Below are 20,615 nucleotides of genomic sequence, written 5' to 3' on the forward strand. Positions count from 1 at the left end.
ACTGCAGCCGATTAGTGTCTGGGTGAAATCAGAGGTGTCGATTGAGACCTGCAATGCCCCACCTCTCCCCCTGTAAGATCCCAACACAGTTGCAATCATCTGAGGTGCCTGAGCTGACAGCAACCTTGTCTGCTAAGCGAGGCTAGAAGCGGGCCGTTCTCACTGGGGGGGGCCTCCACTTGTCACGTTCCCTTGGTCCTTTAGAGCTCGGATCTGGTGAACTTTAGGGCACAATACAAGTCTGACCTGTTTTCCCAGGTGCTCACTTGAGGCACTGATTAGGAGACAGAGTGGAGCTCATTTTAGAGCAGGAAGGGTTTAAGCGGGAGGGTGTTGGGAAATTTCTTTTCTTTGAATGTTTATTTGCCATATTGTGATGGTAGTTGTGCCTTTATCCTTCACACATGTGCGTGGAGAATTTGACAGGAGTCACTGAAAATCTGATCCTCCGAACAAATATGCAAATGAGCAGCATTCTGGATACAAAACAAGCAGGGAGTCCTGAAAAGACAGACTTAGGGCTAGTCTACACTGGCAACACTAAAGCCCTGCCCCGGCAGCGTTTTAACATGCCTGGTGTGGTCGCGGTGCAGCGCTGGGAGAGAGCTCTCCCAGCGCTCTAAAAAACCCACCTCGATGAGGGGCGTAGCTCCCAGCGCTGGGGCACTGTTTACGCTGGGGTTGTTAATTGCCAGTGTAGACAAGCCCTTTCAGACACATATCAACAACTGAAGACCTTATCACTGTGCAACTGACTTGAGTATCCCCACTCTTCCTCTACGGGGACTATTTTTCTCTCTCTACAGTGATGCTAACACTCACAGCACATACTCAGAAACTGTCTCATTTGCTACCATCTGAGCAGAAACTCACCATCATCTATGGCATGAACAATGATGAGGTAAACACTGTTGTTCACATAGGAGGATTCCCGATCAAGTTCTTTCACAGCAGTAACAATGCCAGAGTTCTCATCAACAGTCACCCACCCTGACGGATCATGAACTAGTTTGTATCTGAACAAAACAAGACAAAAAACCCAAGGCCACACAATTATTTAAATGTCTTAGGCACTCAAATACAAGCTCCATTACATCTCCTGGTATCTTTTTAAGCCTCAGATATTTCCACTCTGGGACTTTACTTTTTTGTTTGTTTGTTTGTTTAATGTTTCTTGTTGATGAAAAGTGATGAGGTGGGGTGGCTTCACTAGGGACTCAATTTTTTTTATCAGCCAAAACATTTGCAGTGTAGCTGGTGGCAATGCAAGATTCCCCACACCAGTGCTAATATGCCTCACCTAGAGCCTGGAGGGACCACTGTTAAGGGTGAGACGATAGTTTAGTCTCCATTCCAGTTCAATTGTGAGGAAGTCAATGGGAGTTTTGACCAAGCAAGCACTGTATGATTTGAATCATTATTTTTACTTTTCCAAAAGCAGAACTAGATATTTCCTAAGGACTTGTCTACACTACCGTGCGCGATCGATCTAAGATACGCAACTTCAGCTACTTGAATAGTGTAGCTGAAGTCAACGTACGTAGATCTACTTACCGCAGTGTCTTCACTCGCTCTCCCGTCGACTCCGCTTGCACTCCTCGTTCTGGTGGAGTACCCGAGTCGACAGGAGAGCACTCAGTGATCAATTTATCGCATCTATACTAGATGCGATAAATCTACCCCCGCTGGATCGATCACTGCCCGCCGATCCAGTGGGTCGTGTAGACAAGCCCTAAGTCTGGAGGGTTGGCTGTATCCAGTCAGTCTAGTGATCCAATATACAGTTTAGAACAGCTGCACTAAGTAGAGATTTCTTTGTTAAAGTTAAAAAGCTCTTTCCTTTATGTTCCTTAACAATTTCCCCAGCTCAGAATTTATAGTGTCTCCACTCACTTTATCTTATTTGGCACCACATCTGGATCTACAGCAGAATATACTCCAAGCCTTGTCCCAGGCTTCACGCCTTCTTCTTTTTGAAAAGCAAGCATGGGAGGGTGAAATTCAGGAGCATCATTTGTGTCTAGGACTTTCACAGCCACAGATGCACTAATGGGGACTACAGGAGGGCTCCTCGGTTTTCCTTTATGACACGAAGATAAAGGTTCTTCGTTTTCAACAGAAATGACAAGTCTCTTCTCTGAGTCACCTTCATAGTCCACAGGCTGCAAACCCCAAAGAGAAGCTTCCATTAGAAATTATGGCTTTTCCTGTGGAAAGATCATCTCTCGAAAAGTGAGAGCAGTAACTGATCCCAAATTACAAGCAGCTCCAACTACTAACACTGCAATCAATCTGTACATGCTCCAAAATGCCATATTGTAACAAATCCATGGCTTCAGTAACATTACCTTAATGAGACTTAAAATGCCCTCATTTGTTTCAGGATCAGTCTCAATGATGAACTGTTCCTTTTCATTGCCTTTCACTATTTTGTACTTTGCTCTCCAAGCAGGTGTGTTTGGGGAATCTTGATCTTCCACCTGGAGCCTTAACACTCCTGTCCCTACTTTGCCTTCTGCAATTTGCAGCCAATACTGAAAAAAAAGAGGATTGTCTCAGCAATGTCTAACCAGGAATCATCACATTGAACTAGTCCATCAATCCAGGTTCCCATCACACTTCCAAGCCCTGAAGATCCACTTCACAGAGGCCTTGTTCCTCTGCCTAGCTTTAGGGTCCTACTCCCTGGCAGTGCAGCTCTAGTGTAGACGCAAAACTAGGGTCTCTCCTACAGCTTCCTCCAGGACCCCATTCCCCAGGATGGCAGCGGCTCTGTGGATATGGCCTGAGGTTGAGTAATCTCTGAAGATCTGGGTGGGGACATAATTCTGCACAGTGTAAATATCTCCATGATAATAGTTACTTCCATCAGATTCTGTATCTTCTGCTGGTAATTTTAATTTTTTGTTTAGGGCTCAATGATGCCTCCCTTACTCACACAAAATAGCATTTTACTCTGCAAGCTGACTCACTTATATCAATTAAACTACTCATGAAACAAGGTCCTACTCAATGTGACTAAGGGTGGTAGAATCTACACTTGTATCCTGGAGCTTATCTAAAGCACCATCCATTGCCAGAGACCATTGCAGCTTCTCCACCCCCATGTACCCCACAGTGCCTCTCATACCATTTGAAACCACACATAAATACAAACCCTGTTACCCATTTGGAGTGAACAAATCACAATGGCTACAAAGGACCATAGAACTTAACCAGCATGTTTTACCCCCACAAAGCCCAAACCTCACGCAGAAACCTGCTGGAACAGGTGCATTTTTGCTCTATGCCCTGAAGCTTTCAAACTCTAGCAAACAATCCTGGGAGAGTGAATTACATAGGCAGAGGTCTGCCATGGCTAAGTCTTAGTCAGATGTTTCTTTTGTGCACTTTGTGGCCAGTGCAGCAACATAAGACCCTTTTCTCCTGGTCTGCACCTTAACTTCTTAATACCCACACATACCCTGTCAAGCCTCCCACTTTCATTCACTAGAACAGGCAAGTTACAAAACCAGTTTTAACCTTTTCTTATTAACTGGACTAGAACCCTAAAATCCTCAGCTGACTCATAAACTTTTCAGATTTCTTTCCCCAAAACCAAACAACAAAGGAGGAGACAGCAGAGGGGAAATGGAAAGAGCGTGCTGGTTGGAGATTGGGTGGTAGGTGGGTGGCTATAATTACTGTCAGCTCAGACTAAAGTCATGGCTTCTTCTCAAGCAGAGAGAATTTCTGGTCCCTTAGAGGGCAGGAAGCCTGCTTCAGGAGAAGAATTCTGGACTTCCTTAGTTCTTGGACAAGGTAGCCTCTCTCCCAGCCTCAGGTCCAGCAGAGAACGCATTTGATGCTTTCCAGATCCACAACAGTGGAGGATGCATTGTTAAACACAAATAACATTGAGCCTGCATGCCAGTAGGTTGTAATCAGCCTGGTAAAACTCATAACTCAGCAGAAAGAAAGAAAAAAAAAAAAACAAAGGAAAGGGAAGATCCTGATTCTGAAACAAAACAATAAGCACCCAAACTGGCCCCACTCTCCTCAAAATCACTCTGGGTTTTTTATAAAGCCCTCAGGCTAGGCTGTGCACTATGGTCCTTCCAGAGTCTTCCAGGAACTACGTCTACCTAAAATAATCTTTACTCAGAAACCAGCCTAGATACATATCAACACGTCCAGTTCACAAACAAGGTTCTCATCACACATCAGATCTTCCTCAGACTAACTCTGGCCATAAGTTTGAGCTCTTTTCCAGAATTCTAAGGTAATTGTTCATTAATCCATAGCCCTTTTAACAGTCACTTTCCTTTAGGCAAGCTTGGTTCATTGGCCCCACTGTCATAGCAAGCTGAGAGCACCCTGCTGCTGGTACTAGAGAGAGTTTTATCCTCTGAACTGACAGTAGAAACAACTAGGCAAAACTTAACTACCACAATGGGATATACAGAGGGTTCATAAGTAGCCAGGGGTACAAGGCATTATGGATCACAACCAGAATTGTTTTATGTAAGCAGTTCACAATCAACATTTCCGGTTCTTGGCTATATTAAAATTAATTGACTCTATAACATGCATTTGAGAATGTAAACCCCACACTGGCACTGAGTGGATTAACAAGAGCCTGGGAGCTGGAACCAAGAGGGGTGCTAAGTAGGTCAATTAGCAGATCCACCTGGAAAAGAGTCAGGACTGAGAAAACTCAGAGAGAGAGCCAGGAGAGAGGAGGCTGGGAGTTCCTGCTCTCTGAGAATGGTTTGATAGAAGTCAGGAGAGAGGAGAATTGGGAAAAGCTGCAGGAGGGGAGTTAGTTTGTGTGGTGCATCTCAAAATGGAGGCAAGATTCCTGGGAGGCAGCGCTGGGGTGTCAGTGTTCAGCTGAAAAGTAGAGTACCAGGGAAGACCTGTGAAGGACTAACGTTCAAGCCTGGGAGGGATGGAAGTGAGTCAGAATGTACTTTTGGTTTGGGATTTGGTGAAGAACTCCAGGGAAGAATCCTACAAGCCACAGCCCTGAAAGAAGCGGGTGCCTGAGAGGCATGCAAGTGCACAGTGAGCGCAGGAAGGGGCTGGTGGGAAAAGTCTGTGGACAGGCTAAGATTGGAAGTGGTCCTGGGGAAGCAGCAAGGAATCTGAGTAGATGGAGCTTGGCTGCTTTCTTCAGGGTCCCTAGACTTGAACCCAGAGAAGAAGGAGGGTCTTGGTTTCACACTGGCCCCCAGAAAAGGTCCTGGAGACCACGTGTGGAAGGACTACTTTGTTAGGACTTGGGACGGAGACTTGGCTTGAGGCTGCCGCTCCGTTGTTTATCAGACTTTCTGTTACCCCAGAAGGCATGGGACTAAATGTGGCCTGGCCAGAGGGTTGAGTCACAAGAAGACTCAGACTGCTGCAGGGTCGGAGAGGCTGTTGGTAAGGGGTACCAGATGAGGAGAGCCCGCTATGCCATGCCCAGCCAAAAGAGGGCGTGACAGCAGTGAGTCCACTTTTCTACAACATGTAAATGCTGTTTTAATAGCACCTAATTACAGAAATGGCACAAAAACTTTTAGAGGAGCCAATATCAGTACACGGGAATCCACTGAAATTGATGACATCCTGTCAATTGTCTTCCTGTCAACACTTATGAGATTTCTATTGCCATTCATAGATGCCGAGGCCAGAAGGGACCATTCTGATCATCTAATCTGACCTCCTATATAACAGGCCCAAAATAATTCCTAGAGCAGATCTTTTAGAAAAACATCTGATCTTGATTTAAAAATTGTCAGTAATGGTGTGAATTGTTCCAATGCTTAGTTACTCTCATCAATAAAAATGTATGCCTTATTTCCAGTCTGCATTTATCTAGCTTTAACTTCCAGCCGTATCATCCCTTTCTCTGCTAGACTAAAGACTCCATTATTATATACGTGTTACCTCAGATAGATACTTATAGAATGTAATCAAATCACCCCTTAACCTTCTCTTTGATAAGCCAAATAGATTGAGCTCCTTAAGTCTATCACTAAAGGCTGGTTTTCTAAGCTTTTAATCATAGTCATGGCTCTTCTCTGAACCCACTCCAATCTATCAACATCCTTTTTGAACTGTGGGCACCAGAACTGGATACAGTATTCCAGCAGCAGTAACACATTACCAAATATAGAGGCAAAATAATCTCTCTACTCCAACTCGAGATTCCCCTGTTTATGCATGTCATTAGCTTTTTTGGCCACAGTGTCGCACTAGGAACTCATGTTCAGCTGAGTATCCATCACAACCCCCAAATCTTAGTGCTGTTGTGTTAATAACCCACATCCATATATACTTCAGCTTGATCTTGCAAGGTGCCAAGCACTCTTAATTTGCCATTAAGCGTATTCGGCACCTGGCAGGATTGAAATTTCTTCATCTTGGAATGGTTCAGTAAAGTAGCTGCCCTTTTTCCTTACATTTTCCTTGGTAAATACAGGCAGGTGGTTGTTTGTATCTTCAATGGCAATGTTAACTGTTGCAGGAGATGACATTTGTGGGGTACCATGGTCTCTGGCTTTGATCAGAAGTTTGAAAGAGCTGGCAGTCTGAAAAACAAGTTAATTAACTTCCAAAATATAGGTTAGGAAAAAGTGTCTGGTCATTGCTACAAAATTGATCCTTTAAACTATTTATACTTGTGAATCTCTCCCTACTCCACAGATTCCTATATGAACCTAAATTTACACATGGCAAGTATATATCATATTATGTACTTCACCTGATAATCCAAGCATCCTGAAATCACTATCAAACCACTGGTAGGATCGATGTTAAATCTGGGCTCTTTCAGATTGGGTGTCTGTGTAGTAAGGGAATAGGTCACCCGAGAATTAGCCGTGTCTTCTTCATCTTTGTCAAGGGCTGTCACTTGGAAAACTGGCTCATCTAGGATGACGAATTGAAGCATTTATTACACGAGCTCACTACTGACAGGGATGTGCTTGGACCTAATGACCTTTATCCCTCTCTACTACTTCCCCTCTCCCCTCATAACCCCAGGCCTTTTGCATATCCACTAGACTCCTCTGTGCCTCCACAAATTCTCTCCACATTTGGACTGAGGTTTGCCACTTATGTTTCTCTCCCTCTGCAGCTCCTGCCTCCTCTCCCGCTGTTATAATTACTCTAGCTCATTTAGGGACACAAATTTGAAGGAGAGATCTATACTATAAAGATATTTATTGAATTTCTGTATTTCTTTACAAAACATTCACTAGTTTCTAACCTAGCAGTGCTGATAGCCAGCCTCACACTGTGTGTTCACATCACTGTTCTTTCCAAGCACACCCCATTCCGTTTTTTGTTTATCATCTGGTTCATTAGTGGAACTGGAAAAGGTTCAGAGATGGCTTCCATGCAAGGAAAAAACTACAAATATTAGGGCTGCTTAGCTTTGAAAAGAGATGACTGAGGGAGGATGATAGAGATCTATAAAATCAGAAATGGCGTGGAAGGAGTGAATAGAGAAGTGTTATTTATCCTTTCAAACAACACAAAAACCAGGGGTCACCTGATAAAGTTAATAAGCAGCAGATTTAATGCAAACAAGAGGAAGTACTTCTTCACATAATGCACAACTAACCAGTGGAACTCATTGCCATGGGATGTTCTGATAGCCAAGAGTATAACATGGTTCAAAAAGAACTGCATAAGTTCATGGAGGATATGTCCGTCAATGGCTATTTGGCAAGATGGTCAGAGATGTAACCCCATACTCAAGATGACCTTAAATTTCTGACTACCCAAATCCAAGAATGAAAGACAGGATGGATCACTCCATAATTATCCTGTTCTCTTCATTGCCCCTGAAGCTCTGGTACAGGCCACTATCAGAGAAATGATACTGGGCAAGATGGACCATCATATCACCCAGTATGGCAGCTTTTATGTTCTTATCTGTAAGGATGAAAGGGTCCAATCCTCCAACATGCTCAGCACCTCCTGTAAGGAGAAGGGCCCTATCAGCTTCCAAGTCCTGCAGCAGAAGTTAGCCCACTAAATGCCTGCCAGGAACACTGAAAGCTCTACTGCTGAAAATGACTGTGTTACATATGGAGATAAGGGATATTGGAATTATGTACAAAGGATCTAAACCTGTTCCCACTAATCAATGTGAATTTTGCCATTGACATCAGCAGTGTACGACCTGGGATTTTTATTTCCAGGTTGGAGCTGGCCCTGTCTACTTCCCATCTCTTTAAGTTCTCTACAATTTTGTGCAAGTTTTGACTGATAAAAAGGTACCAGACCCAAGGACTCTGGAGGTTTTGCTAAAGATATTTGATGTTTATGTATAACGTGCTACCATTGTGTATTTAAAGTTAATGTAGACAATAACTTTGGCATTATAGCTTCTCAGATGGAAACTAAGACACTTCATGCAGGGCTTTCATTATGAACCTTCTCTGGTCTAGGAAAATAGCTGACTTTAAGCCTCAAGCTTTGCAACACCATTTAAGCTGCATGATAAAAATGACTCCCCAAACTGCATTCCCTTTTTTGCTGCATTCTTTACAAGAAACTGATTTCAGACCAATTCTTCCTTTAGGTAAGACTTAAATCCGATTGCCATACTGCAATCAGAGGTGATAGTAGCAAAGGGATTACTATAGGGCCCAAGCCTGAAAACAACAGCATGTACCATGGTACTGAAGGCAATGTGATAATGATAGTCTGTAGGTACCTGTTATTAGGTGCTTACAGAATTTGGACCTGTCTGTACATTACTTATGATTCCAACAGAAATGGAAAATTGTTCCTTCGATCCCTAAACCAATGTATATTGGAATAAAAACTATAGATGAGGAAAAAAACCCACAAGCCACTAAAAATTGCTTCTTTAGATAGCACTTACCTGTATTGTGGTTTTCTTTTATAGTAATGTTAAATTCCTCCTTGGGAAACTTGGGTGCATTATCATTAATGTCTTTAATCTTAATAATGAAAATTAAAGATCTGTCCACTATCTTCCCAGTCACTCTATGTGCAACATCAAAACGTATCTGAGTAATGGATATCAATACAGAAACAAAGTTAGCCATCAGAATTGCACAGGAATAAACAAGGGGAAATAGGTTGCTTTTTATAATGAATCAACCATTCCCAGTCTCTATTCAAGCCTAAGTTAATTGTATCCAATTTGCAAATTTAATTCCAATTCAGCAGTCTCTCATTGGAGTCTGTTTTCGAAGTTTTTTTGTTGAAGGATAGTCACTTTGAGATCAGACATTGAGTGACCAGAGAGATTGAAGTGTTCTCCAACTGGTTTATGAATGTTAGAAATGGTGTAGATTGTGGACCAGGCTTGGCAGGCTTCTTTCTGGCCCATTCAGAGTTGCTACAACTATGCACCAGCTTGGCCTGGGTTCCTCTCCACACTGTGCTTGTGGGGCAGCACTCCAGACAATAACTCATGTGGTAGAAGAGGGCCCAACTCTACATCTGGAGGGTGGTTCACAATGCCTAGCCTCCCTGCATACAGAGGCCATCCTTTGGTTATGGTACCTAAACACTGAGCTCTGACATCTGCATACAAGTGGAGAAGGAATTTTCTGTTGACCAGTATCAATACTTCCTTCAGTGGTGAGCTGGAGCCGGTTTGCACCAGTTCCCTGGAACTGGTTGTTAAATTTAGAAGCCCGGGACAACCAGTTCTAAAAGGGCTTCTAAATTTAACAACCGGCCAAAAGTGGCACCTTAGGCACCGACTCTGTGGGTGGTCCAGGGCTGGAGCACCCATGGAGAAAATTTGTTGGGTGCAGAGCACCCACCAGCAGCTCCCCACCCCACGCCCGGCCCCAGCTCACCTCCGCCTGCTCCCCTGAAAGCGCTGCCCCGCTTCTCCACCCCCACAGCTTCCCGCGAATCAGCTGTTCGCGCGGGAAGCCTGGGAGGGCTGAGAAGCAAGTGGCGGCTTCACGCTCAGGCCCAGGGAGGCGGAGGCAGAGCAGAGGTGAGCTGGGGCGGGGGGTGCGAGGAGGGCCGCCTGCACTGCAGCAGGTAACCAGGAAAGGGGGGGCACACAGGGGAACCGCTCCCCGCCCCAGCTCACCTCTGCCACCCTGGACCTGAGCGCAACACTGGCATCTCAGCCCTCCCCGGCTTCCCACGCGAACAGCTTTTTTGCAGGAAGCCGGGGGAGTGAAGAAGCAGAGCAGGGCGGCGCGTTCAGGGGAGGTGGAGAAGGCGGAGCAGAGGTTAGCAGGGGCCAGGCATGGGGCAGAGAGCTGCCAGTGGGGGCTCTGCACCCACCAGATTTTCCCCGTGGGTGCTCCAGCCCCAGAGCACCCACAGAGTCAGTGCCTAAGGTGCCACTTTTGATGTGATCAGTCGGGGGAGCAGCTGCTCCCCCTGCTCCCCCCCAGCTATGCTACCCCACCCCTAGGAGCCAGAGGTACCTGACGGATGCTTCCTGGGACTCCCCACCTCGCCCCCGGCAGGTCCCTGGATCTTAGGGGCAGGGTGGGCACCCACTACGGTGGCCCACGAGACCCTCCTGCCCAGTTCTGGGGGCAGTCAGGGGACAAGAGGGGGGGTAGATGGGGCAGGGGTCCCGGGATGGGGGGCGTCAAGGAACTCGGGGGGTTGGATGGGGCAGGAGTCCCAGGGGGCGGGGTTGAGCCACGAGCCCCTTGAGGGGTGAAGAGGGAACCGGTTGTTAAGATTTTGGCAGCTCATCACTGACTTCCTTTATACATCAGCAAAAATTTGCTTCCAGAAACAGTAACAGTGCAATAGGATTGTGCTACAGGCCAATAGTTTATGGTTTTACAACTCATACTTTGCTGCTAGAATTGCAATTTATCATGAGGTGTACAACAAGAACCTTAGACTTCAGGATGTTTGTTCAGCCATGCTTCCTTAGAACTGCTTATGCTGCTTCATAGCAATGTCACTGTAGCTATGCAAGGAGTAAAATTCTGGGTTTGCAGAACTTCAAGCATGACACAAAGGCTAGACAATGACACTGATCAATGTTTAGATAATTTAAGCAATTTTATGGAGATCATTGGCCATGCAGATATTTATTGACATATTTATGGTAACTCTTATGATATTTATTATCATAAGAGTTAAGCTAGAAAGTAACAGACGAATACAGACTTGAATTTACTCCTGGATTTTTGCCTTCACATGAAACATTTAGCACTAGGAGAGTAATTTAGAGTTGCCATATGCTTAAGTGTTCTTCTAAATTCTATTTACCTTAAAATAGGGGGTGTTCTCTCTGTCAATGGTACGATGTACGTACACATGTCCTTTGGCATCGTCTCCTATAGAAAACAACCCAACCTCAGGAGATTCATTTACACCAGGTCCACTGATTAAATATCGTATGGACATATTATGAGACACATTGTTGAACAGCTATAAAAGAAATGGAGTATTAGTGAAATGCTAACTGTATCATAAGGATTAAGTTTCAGCACCAGGATTCAAAGGTTTTAAAGAAACACTGCTAAAAGTTCAGGACAACATATTGATCTGGTACATTTCTGTAGTCATGGTTATATGACTCTACACTCTGGGAGAGTAAATATCATTGGATGTTTCTAGCTACTATGTTAATTCAAATAGTGATGCCAATTTTTGAAAAGAAGCAATTTTTACCAGAAGTGGGAGATCTTCAAAGTAATTATGGAGTCTTTGTAATTAAGGGTTTGATCCAAATCCTATTGAAATTAATAGAAAGCCAGTTGGATTGGACCCTAATATATTAAGAGCAAGGACAAACTCATAAATTAAAGAACAACAAATCCCCAGACCCAGTTAACTTGGACGCAAGTGTTCTGAAGGAACTGAAGAACAAAGGGTATGAGCTGTTACCAAAAATCTATTATCACTCATCAAAAGCAGCAACTGTAAAAGCAGATACTGAGGACAGCAAAAAGTTATGCCTATCTTTAAGATACGATCACTCTGAGAACCTGAGAATTACAGACTAGTGAACCTTACTTCATTATCAAGTACTCTTGTTGAAAATACAATTAAAAATAGATGAATACTATAAAAAATGCCTAGATGAACATGATACAACAGGGACAAACCAGCACTGCTTCTGTAAAGGAATATCAAACCTCTCTACCACAATTCTTTTAGTGTGTCCAGAAAGAAAAAAAAAAGCAGATAAAGGAGAACCAGTTGGACGTTCAAAGAGTCTTTGACAAAATCCCTTCAAAAGGCTATTAAGGAGACTAAGTAGCCATGGAATGAGAGGCAATGTCCTATCATGAATTAGAAACAATTTTTTTTAAAAAAGACCAAAATGTTAATCAAATAAGGAACAGACAAAGACTTTAGTTTTCTATTGGACTTTCTCCTCCATGTAAACTCTAATGTACCTAACGCTAACTCATAAGTTATAAGAAACAACTCCTATGGATACTTTTTCCTGAGTTGTCCATGGGTTTCTTCTCTTCCTCTGAAGCAGCTGGGGATGATCACTGTCAGGGAAGGAATACTGGCCTAGATGGACCACTCGTCCAACCTGCTGTGGCAATTCTTATGTTTCTATCTTATGTGGTGTGGAAGGAAGGTACCAGTCTCTCGAATGAGGACCAATCATGCTCCACAGTGGAAGAGTGGCAGCCTCTCCACTCCATTACATTGGAGGCCCCAATCTCCAATGGAATGTATTCTATAGAGGAAAGTAGGAATATCCTTGCTAAGAGCTTTTGTTTTACCTCTCCAACAAGTTTGGGGAATGGTTCTTTGTCCTCCTCTTCAAGTTCAAAGGTGGTTATAATCCATCTCCTTTTTGTACGCCGTAGAGGACGAAGATTGTCTGATGGATAAAGATCCAGCCCCTGTTGGTATAACAATGTATTCAGGTCACAAAAGTGGGAGATGACTCTCTCAATAGATTGTGAATTGCAGATTTTGTTTTTATGATTAAACTATTTTATAAATGTAAGAAGTCGGAGTATAAACCTAATATTTTAAAATCATTAAAGTTTTCAACAGAACTGTTTAACAGATGCAGTTGTAAAATTTTAGACAGGTAAGGGGGGTGTCAGAGGGGACAGAGAGAGGGTGGGGGCCCCAGGCTGGGAGGAGTCACATAGAGGCTCACGTGGGGAGGTCATGTGCGCCCCTTTGTGTCCCTCCCATAAGTGCAGTATTGGCAAGAAATGATTTCTACTTGCATCACTGCATACTAACAGGCGCAGCCATAAGAACAAATTCGGCACTTAGATACAAAGGGGGCAGGTACCTGATGGAAAACTTTTGCAAATAGGCCATTCTTCCCTTCAACTTCTCAAGCATAAAGAGTTCACCAAAGAGTGTGACCTGGCCTTTTAATAATGCAACTAATTCTTCCCTGTCTTTTCACATCATGTTGATTTCTTGCAAGCCCAAGACTAGCATTGCAAATCCTAAAAATTTACACTCTACTCCCAATTGTAAATACATTATTTATTAAGTAAATTAGTAGATTAACAAACCTTGCTGCTTGTCTTGTGGATGGTCTTTATTAGACTGACACTGTCCTTTTCATGAGAGGTGTTGCCAGCAGCAGTAACCTTATAAAACAAAATGGTTTTAATTAGGAAGATGGCTAATTATAAAATGTCTGTGAGACTTATGTAATATTGTACTTACCCAACAGAAAGTACATTGCCTTTTCAGACAGAAAAAGGAACCAAAAGACATCTGACTCTAAGAGGAGTTCTGATCAAGCATTTCCCAAATTGTGAAGTATAAAACAGAGTTTGATTTATAGTGGATTCTGTTTCTTTACTCTCCAGAGCTTACTAAAAGTTGCTAGTATCATAAATTTGTTTATCTTCTTGTAGTAATGTTGCTTCACACCTGACCCCATAAATGTGTGTTTTTTTTCAAATCCAAATGAAGACTAGGAAATACTAATATTTTGATACGCAGTCCTACAATATACCAGTACTTAACCTAAAAGGATAATTGCCATAGGACAGGGTACTCTTACGCAAGCAAGTGGTCAATTATTTCTTTGCTTAAAGAGTGAGCTTGTTGACTTTTATGGCTTAAAGTGTTAGGTCCTAAAACAAGGACTTATTAGGTGGGATTTTCAAAAGCACTCAGGGGTGGTTCAACTCTCTTCCCACTGATGTCAGTATTGTTGGGAGAAGAACCACACCAGCCCTGAACAATTTTGAAAATCCCACTCTATTTGGTCTGCAGTTGAGATTTTCAATGGAGACTAAGGGAGTCATGACCCCAACTCCCCTGGAATTTCAATAGCTTTCTAACTCCCTTGGGCTCCTTTGCAATTTAAAGGAAAGCAGTTCCACAAAACAAGTTTCACAGCTGTGGCATTTTCAATGTTGAGCTCACAAGTGGGGGTATGTTTTCAACAAAGCTGAGACTTAGGCTCCATTTTCCAGATGTAATCTGTACCCACAAAACTGGAATTTTTAATTCTGTGCCTGCAAAATTATTTGCAGAGGCAGTCAAGGCCACTAAACTACTTGATTTGCAACTACAATGTAATTGTGGATTAAGTGTTGTGAGTGCAGTTTATGACCAGAAAAGAAAGCCCATCCTTTTGAGAGCTTTCTGTCTCTAGAGTTGTGACACTCTGTACCTCGGGGGAACGCCCAGCACCCCCATGTTCATTCTTGTAAAATGACTGAGTGGTATCCAATGCAAAGTGTCATGTTGGGTGTCTTCAGAAGCCTCAAGATGTACTGAGCATTGTCGTTACAGTGATGTTATAGTTATGTTATGGGTTATAATTTCATGTATATAGTTATGAGGCTGAAAATGTATCCTTATGGCTCAAAACAAGCCCAGACAAAAACTCTCCAAGAGCAGAGAGGCAGTTCACATCTTATCTGGGCAGGTATGGGGCAAACCCAGCCCAGCCTCACAGGAACAAAAAATGCTGGCCTAGACAGCAACAAAAGAATCTGTTAGGGTATGTCTACACTGCAAAGTTATTGACAAAACTTTTGTCTTTCACAGGTACTTAAAAAAAGCCCTCCCTGCGAAAGACAAAAGTTTTGCTGACACAGGTGACCGTGTGAATGCAGCTTTGTTGGCAGGAGCTCTCTCCTGCTAACAAAGCTAACACAGCTCGCAGGGCTGGAAATATTTTGTTGGCAAAAGTGCCGACGAAGTACCAACAAAGAGCATTTACCCATGCTGACTTTTAGCTACAAGGCTGTGTCAACACTGCCTTGACGCCAAAAGCTACAATGGTGTAGACAAGCCCTTAGATTCTCGAGAGAGTCACCTCCCTTCCTTTGGTCAGTTTGGAACTGCGATGAGGTAATGCTCACCTGACTCTGAAGGGAGCGGGGGGGCAAAGCCAAGAGAGAAGAAAGGACATGATAAATGGGAGAGACATTTGCCATGCTCTCTCTGTCTCTTCCACCTACATCTACAGACATCACATCAAACGACTGAAGTGCTGATCAAAGGGGACAGCCTGACTGAAGAGCAACCAGCCAGCCTGTGGTGAGAAGCATCTAAGTTTGTAAGGGCATTGAAAGGGTTAAGATCAGCTCAGAATGCGTTTTGCTTGTATTTCATTTGATCAAATCTGACTTGTTATGCTTTGACTTATAATCACTTAAAATCTATCTTTATAGTTAATAAATTTGTTTGTTTATTCTACCTGAAGCCGTGCATTTGGTTTGAAGCATGTCAGAGGCTCCCCATAGGATAACAAGCCTGGTAGGTATCAATTTCTTTGTTAAACTGATGAACTCATATAAGCTTGCAGCGTCCAGCTGGCATAACTGGACACTTCAAGACTGAGGTTCCTAGGGTTGTGTCTGGGTCTAGAGATATTGGCTAGTGTCATTCGGTTGCAAGTAGCTGGGAGCAGCTTACATGCCAGAGGCTGTGTGTGAACAGCCCAGGAATGCGGGTTCTCACAGCAGAGCAGGGTAAGGCTGGCTCCCAGAGTCAAGGATTGGAATGACCTAGCAGATCACCCATCCAGATGACACCAGAGGGGAAGTCACAGTGGCTCAGCAAGCAGGGTGTATGTATGGCTTGTTACTCCAAGTGAAGTTCATGCTTTAAGCACTGATATTTGTGATTTTAAGTGAGTCTTAAGTGCAGTGGCTAAGAACAGTCAGGAGGAGGTCACAGTTTTATTATTTTCTGTTTATTTCCGGTGAAGGAAATAAGCACAAGAAAGCAGAAAAATGGCTACCAGTGAGGCTGCTACAAAACTAGAGCTGGCCAGACTAGAGGCAGAAGAGACGGCAAAGGCACGCGAGTTTCAAATGTGGCAGGCAGAAATGAGGCTCAAAGAAGAAGAGGCTGCACACAGAAGGGCTATGGAAGAAAAGGAGAGAGAGAAATGTGTCCCAGGGGAGAGCCCAGAGAAGGGGCAAGGAATCTCAGAAACCTTGGGTGGGTGAGGATTCCTAGGACTCTATAACACAGGGAAGCAGTGTGCTTCCAGCTGGGAGGGTGGTTGAGACCAACTTCTGCACTGCAACTGGAGGCAACACCACATCAGGAAGGGATGGGGGTGTTATGCCTGCCAGGGAGAGAACTGTCCAGGTTGTTAGCTGCCAGCAGGTTGCAGCTGAACCAGAGATTAACCCCGCTCTAGGGAGCATAAAGAAATGTGTCCCAGAGGAGAGCCCAGAGAAGGGGCAGGGGATCTCAGAAACCACTGAGGTGAGTGAGGATTCCTGTGACTCTGTAACACAGGGAAGCAAGTATCAGGGGGTAGCCATGTTAGTCTTTAAGGTGCCACCGGACTCCTTGTTGTTTTTGTGGATACAGACTAACAGATTATTTGAGCATAGGCTTTTGTGGGTACAAACCCCACTTCTTCAGATGCATGGAGTGAAAATTACAGACGCAGTCATAAATATACTGACACATGAAGAGAAAGGAGTTACCTCACAAGTGGAGAACCGGTGTTGACAGGGCCAATTTGATCAGGATGGATGTAGTCCACTCCCAACAATAGATGAGGAGGTGTCAATTCCAGGAGAGGCAAAGCTGCTTGTGTAATGAGCCAGCCACTCCCAATCCCTATTCAAGCCCAAATTAATGGTGTTAAATTTGCAAATGAATTTTAGTTCTGCTGTTTCTCTTTGAAGTCTGTTTCTGAAGGTTTTTTTGTTCAAGTATAGCTACTTTCAAATCTGTTATAGAATGTCCAGGAAGATTGAAGTGTTCTCCCACTGGCTTTTGTATGTTACCATTCCTGATGTCCGATTTGTGTGTATTTATTCTTTTTCGTAGGGACTGTCCGGTTTGGCCAATGCACATGGAAGAGGGGCATTGCTGGCACATGATGGCATATATAACATTAGTAGATGTGCAGGTGAATGAGCCTCTGATGGTGTGGCTGATGTGGTTGGGTCCTCAGATGGTGTCGCTAGAGTAGATATGGGGATAAAGTAGGCAATGAGGTTTGCTACAGGGATTGGTTCCTAGGTTAGTGTTTCTGTGGTGTGGTGGGTAGTTTCTGGTGAGTATTTGCTTCAGGTTGGGGGGCTGTTTGTAAGCGAGGACTGGCCTGTCTCCAAAGGTCTGGGAGAGTGAGGGCTAGTTTTCCAGGATAGGTTGTAGATCGTTGATAATGTGCTGGAGAGGTTTTAGCTGGAGGTTGTAAGTGATGGCCAGTGGTGTTCTGCTATTTTCCTTGTGGCACCTGTTCAAGTATGGGAGGGGCTGAGACTAGCTCCTTTCCAGCAGAAGGCAACATGCCCTCAGGCGCAGGGGCAGGAGGGGCAGGGATTAAGGAAACTGTCCCAGTTGGTAGCCGGCAGAGTTCTGCATCTGAACAAATAACAGAACCCTTCATTTCTTTTGACCAAATCTGACTTGGTATGCTTTGACTTATAATCTTTATAGTTAATACATTCGTTTGTTTGTTCTACCTGAAGCAGTGTGTTTGGTTTAAAGCATGTCAGAGGCTCCCCTTGGGATAACAAGCCTGGTAGGTATCAATTTCTTTGTTAAATTGATGAACTCATATAAGCTTGCAGCGTCCAGCTGGCATAACTGGACACTGCAAGACGGAGGTTCCTAGGGTTGTGTCTGGGACCAGAGATATTGGCTAGTGTCATTCAGTTGCAAGTAGCTGGGAGCAGCTTACGTGCCAGAGGCTGTGTGTGAACAGCCCAGGAATGCGGGTTCTCACAGCAGAGCAGGGTAAGGCTGGCTCCCAATGTCAAGGATTGGAGTGACCTAGCAGATCACCAGTCCAGATAACACCAGAGGGGAACATCAGAATAGTATATGAAAGTACATTATTTAGAATAGTATATTATGCATCCGATGAAGTGAGCTGTAGCTCACAAAAGCTTATGCTCAAATAAATTTGTTAGTCTCTAAGGTGCCACAAGTACTCCTTTTCTTTTTGCGAATACAGACTAACACGGCTGCTACTCTGGAATCTGTAGAACTAGTTATCTGCAAACACAAACAAGCTTTTCCATGGAAGACCAAGTTTTTATTATAAAGGGCATTAAGCACAATCCGCACAAAGGTCTGCTTTATTGCAACTGAAATTAACCAAATTACTCCACGGTCCACACTCTTAAACACCATACAAAGGTGTGAACTGCCTGTCAGAGAAATATTGTTCCCCCTTTCATGGCATGTTATCAGGTCATCTAGTCTATCCCCCGGGGAGAATGCCGGATTGGTCCCCAATGTATACATTCTAATGCTTCACATGCTAATTTTAAGTGTCTCCCAGGGCTAGCGGGATTGTGCTATGCATTATTAATATCAATTGCTGTTCATTAACTGATTGAACAATATGGCCAACTGGATGGGGCTTTCACCATTTTCCATGGGAAGTTATTCCACAATCTTGTAAAGTTCAGCTCAGCTATGTGCTCCCCTGGTTACCCTCCTCTTCATTTCATCCCATTATTTTTAGCTACAGCCACTTCGTACCATGCTGATTTGTCTCTCTCTTCCAGTGTATGTCGCAGGCAAGTCATTCTCTGCCGTTTCAACAGGACCAAATCCTGAGAAGTGCTGGCTTCAGGTGCTCAGCAAGCAGGAACAGAATATGGCCTTAACTCAATCTGTGCCTGGTAAAGCCATAATCGTTCCAGCCACACCCTTCCTTTCACTCTACAACACAGACTCAGGCTATGGCTACACTTGCAGATATACAGCATTCTGTTTCTCATGGAGGTGGATTACCAGGAGCGCTCCAGCTGCAGAATCCAGGCGTTCTAAGTGCCTTGCCAGTGTGGACACCTCAGGAGTTATGGCTCCTGGAGCTGATTTAACGTACTCTCACTTGCAAGTGTAGCCAAGCCCTAACTGACTCAGGTCTTTAATTTCTGCCTTTCCTTCTCTGTAAACATTTCCCTCAGACTTACTGTATCTGCTCCTTCTGAGAGAAGACTTAGAAATTCTGCTCTGTTTGCTGAATATATCTGTATTATTATTCCTCACTACCACCCACTCCAGACACTCTCGCAGAGTAGGGTGGCATTTAATAGATTTCACACCACAGATTTGCCAAACATTTTCTGATAAGCTGTGAGAAGCACTTCCAGATCCCATCCTCAGCAGGAGCCATCTTTAACAATCAGTTTGCTCTGCAGTAAGCACCAGTGCTGTGTCCTGTTATTTGGCAGAGCTCTCCATTTCTTAAATATTCAGGTAACACAGCTATTCAATCGTTTCTCACAAAATCTTACAAGGGGAAGAAAAAGGGAAAAACCTTGCCCCCTCTAGAGAATCAAGCCCAGATCCTGCATGGCTATGCAACAGGGCTTCCTTGACTTCAAAGATGAGGATTTGAACCTTAAATACTGTTTAGCAAATTGCTCTTCTGGAAAATCCATTACAATGCAAATAGACATTCACTCACAGTAATTTTAAAAGGGACAGGCACACTGGAGGAGCTGACCGAGCTGGGTACTGGCTTCTGCAAGTGGCAGCCCAACATACTTCTGCTTTCACTGCTATGGTTCCTGGCCTGGTCGCTGGCCATGGCCCTGCTGGTCTCTCTCGTTGTCGCTAGAACCCTGCAGCTCTGCAGATATCTGCTTTATATCCATGGCTATCTGCACCCAAGGATATCAATTGTGTATCCAAGCAGGGCTCTAGTTGCACTGACATCCAACCCACAGATTCGGTCTGGGTTACCCTTGGCAGCTCTATCTTCTCCCTGCAGAGCTGGACTGGATCTGTCTGGTGCTCAAACTGTTCACCAGTTTTGTACCCCAACAGAACTCAATATGGATTGGCTAGGAGCTTCTAACTGTGGGGGGTATGTGTACATGCAGGAATGTCTGCCCTAATTAATGGGGGGAGAGAGAGATGTGTGTATATGCAGGAATGTCTGCCCTTAATGAAGCCTTCTACACCAGCATCAAAACAGCTACCAGACATGGCTTTTAACTTCCTGCACTCACTCTAGTGTGATGAAATAACAATTACTACTTTGCAGTCACTCAAGGCTCTATACTGACACCTTGTCTGGGAAAGTTTCCATATCAACTCAGAGCAAGTAGAAACAGCAGCTGTAATTACACCATGAAATTAGAAAATAAATGGGGGTTACACCGACACTTAAATGGACACAAATCAGATGTCAAGAATTATAACATTCATAAACCAGTCGGAGAACACTTCAATCTCTCTGGTCACGCAATCACAGACATGAAGGTCGC

General features: G+C 44.0%; 1 protein-coding gene across 1 annotated transcript in view; it reads right to left on the reverse strand.

Moving 5' to 3' along the window:
* The window catches only part of CDH26 (cadherin 26), a 29,571-nt gene extending 9,638 nt beyond the window's left edge, over window positions 1–19,933 (reverse strand). The window contains exons 1-10 of the mRNA XM_077832491.1: window positions 19,811–19,933; window positions 13,458–13,535; window positions 12,696–12,818; window positions 11,218–11,379; window positions 8,867–9,014; window positions 6,731–6,897; window positions 6,429–6,557; window positions 2,349–2,534; window positions 1,894–2,162; window positions 874–1,016 (exon numbers count right to left, since the gene is read on the reverse strand). Coding sequence (XP_077688617.1) covers window positions 874–1,016; window positions 1,894–2,162; window positions 2,349–2,534; window positions 6,429–6,557; window positions 6,731–6,897; window positions 8,867–9,014; window positions 11,218–11,379; window positions 12,696–12,818; window positions 13,458–13,535; window positions 19,811–19,933 — 1,528 coding nt within the window. The remainder of the gene's footprint in view (window positions 1–873; window positions 1,017–1,893; window positions 2,163–2,348; window positions 2,535–6,428; window positions 6,558–6,730; window positions 6,898–8,866; window positions 9,015–11,217; window positions 11,380–12,695; window positions 12,819–13,457; window positions 13,536–19,810) is intronic.
* Between the last annotated feature and the right edge of the window lie 682 nt (window positions 19,934–20,615).

The sequence above is a fragment of the Eretmochelys imbricata genome, chromosome 13 (genome assembly GCF_965152235.1).
Source record: "Eretmochelys imbricata isolate rEreImb1 chromosome 13, rEreImb1.hap1, whole genome shotgun sequence".
NCBI lineage: Eukaryota > Metazoa > Chordata > Testudines > Cheloniidae > Eretmochelys > Eretmochelys imbricata.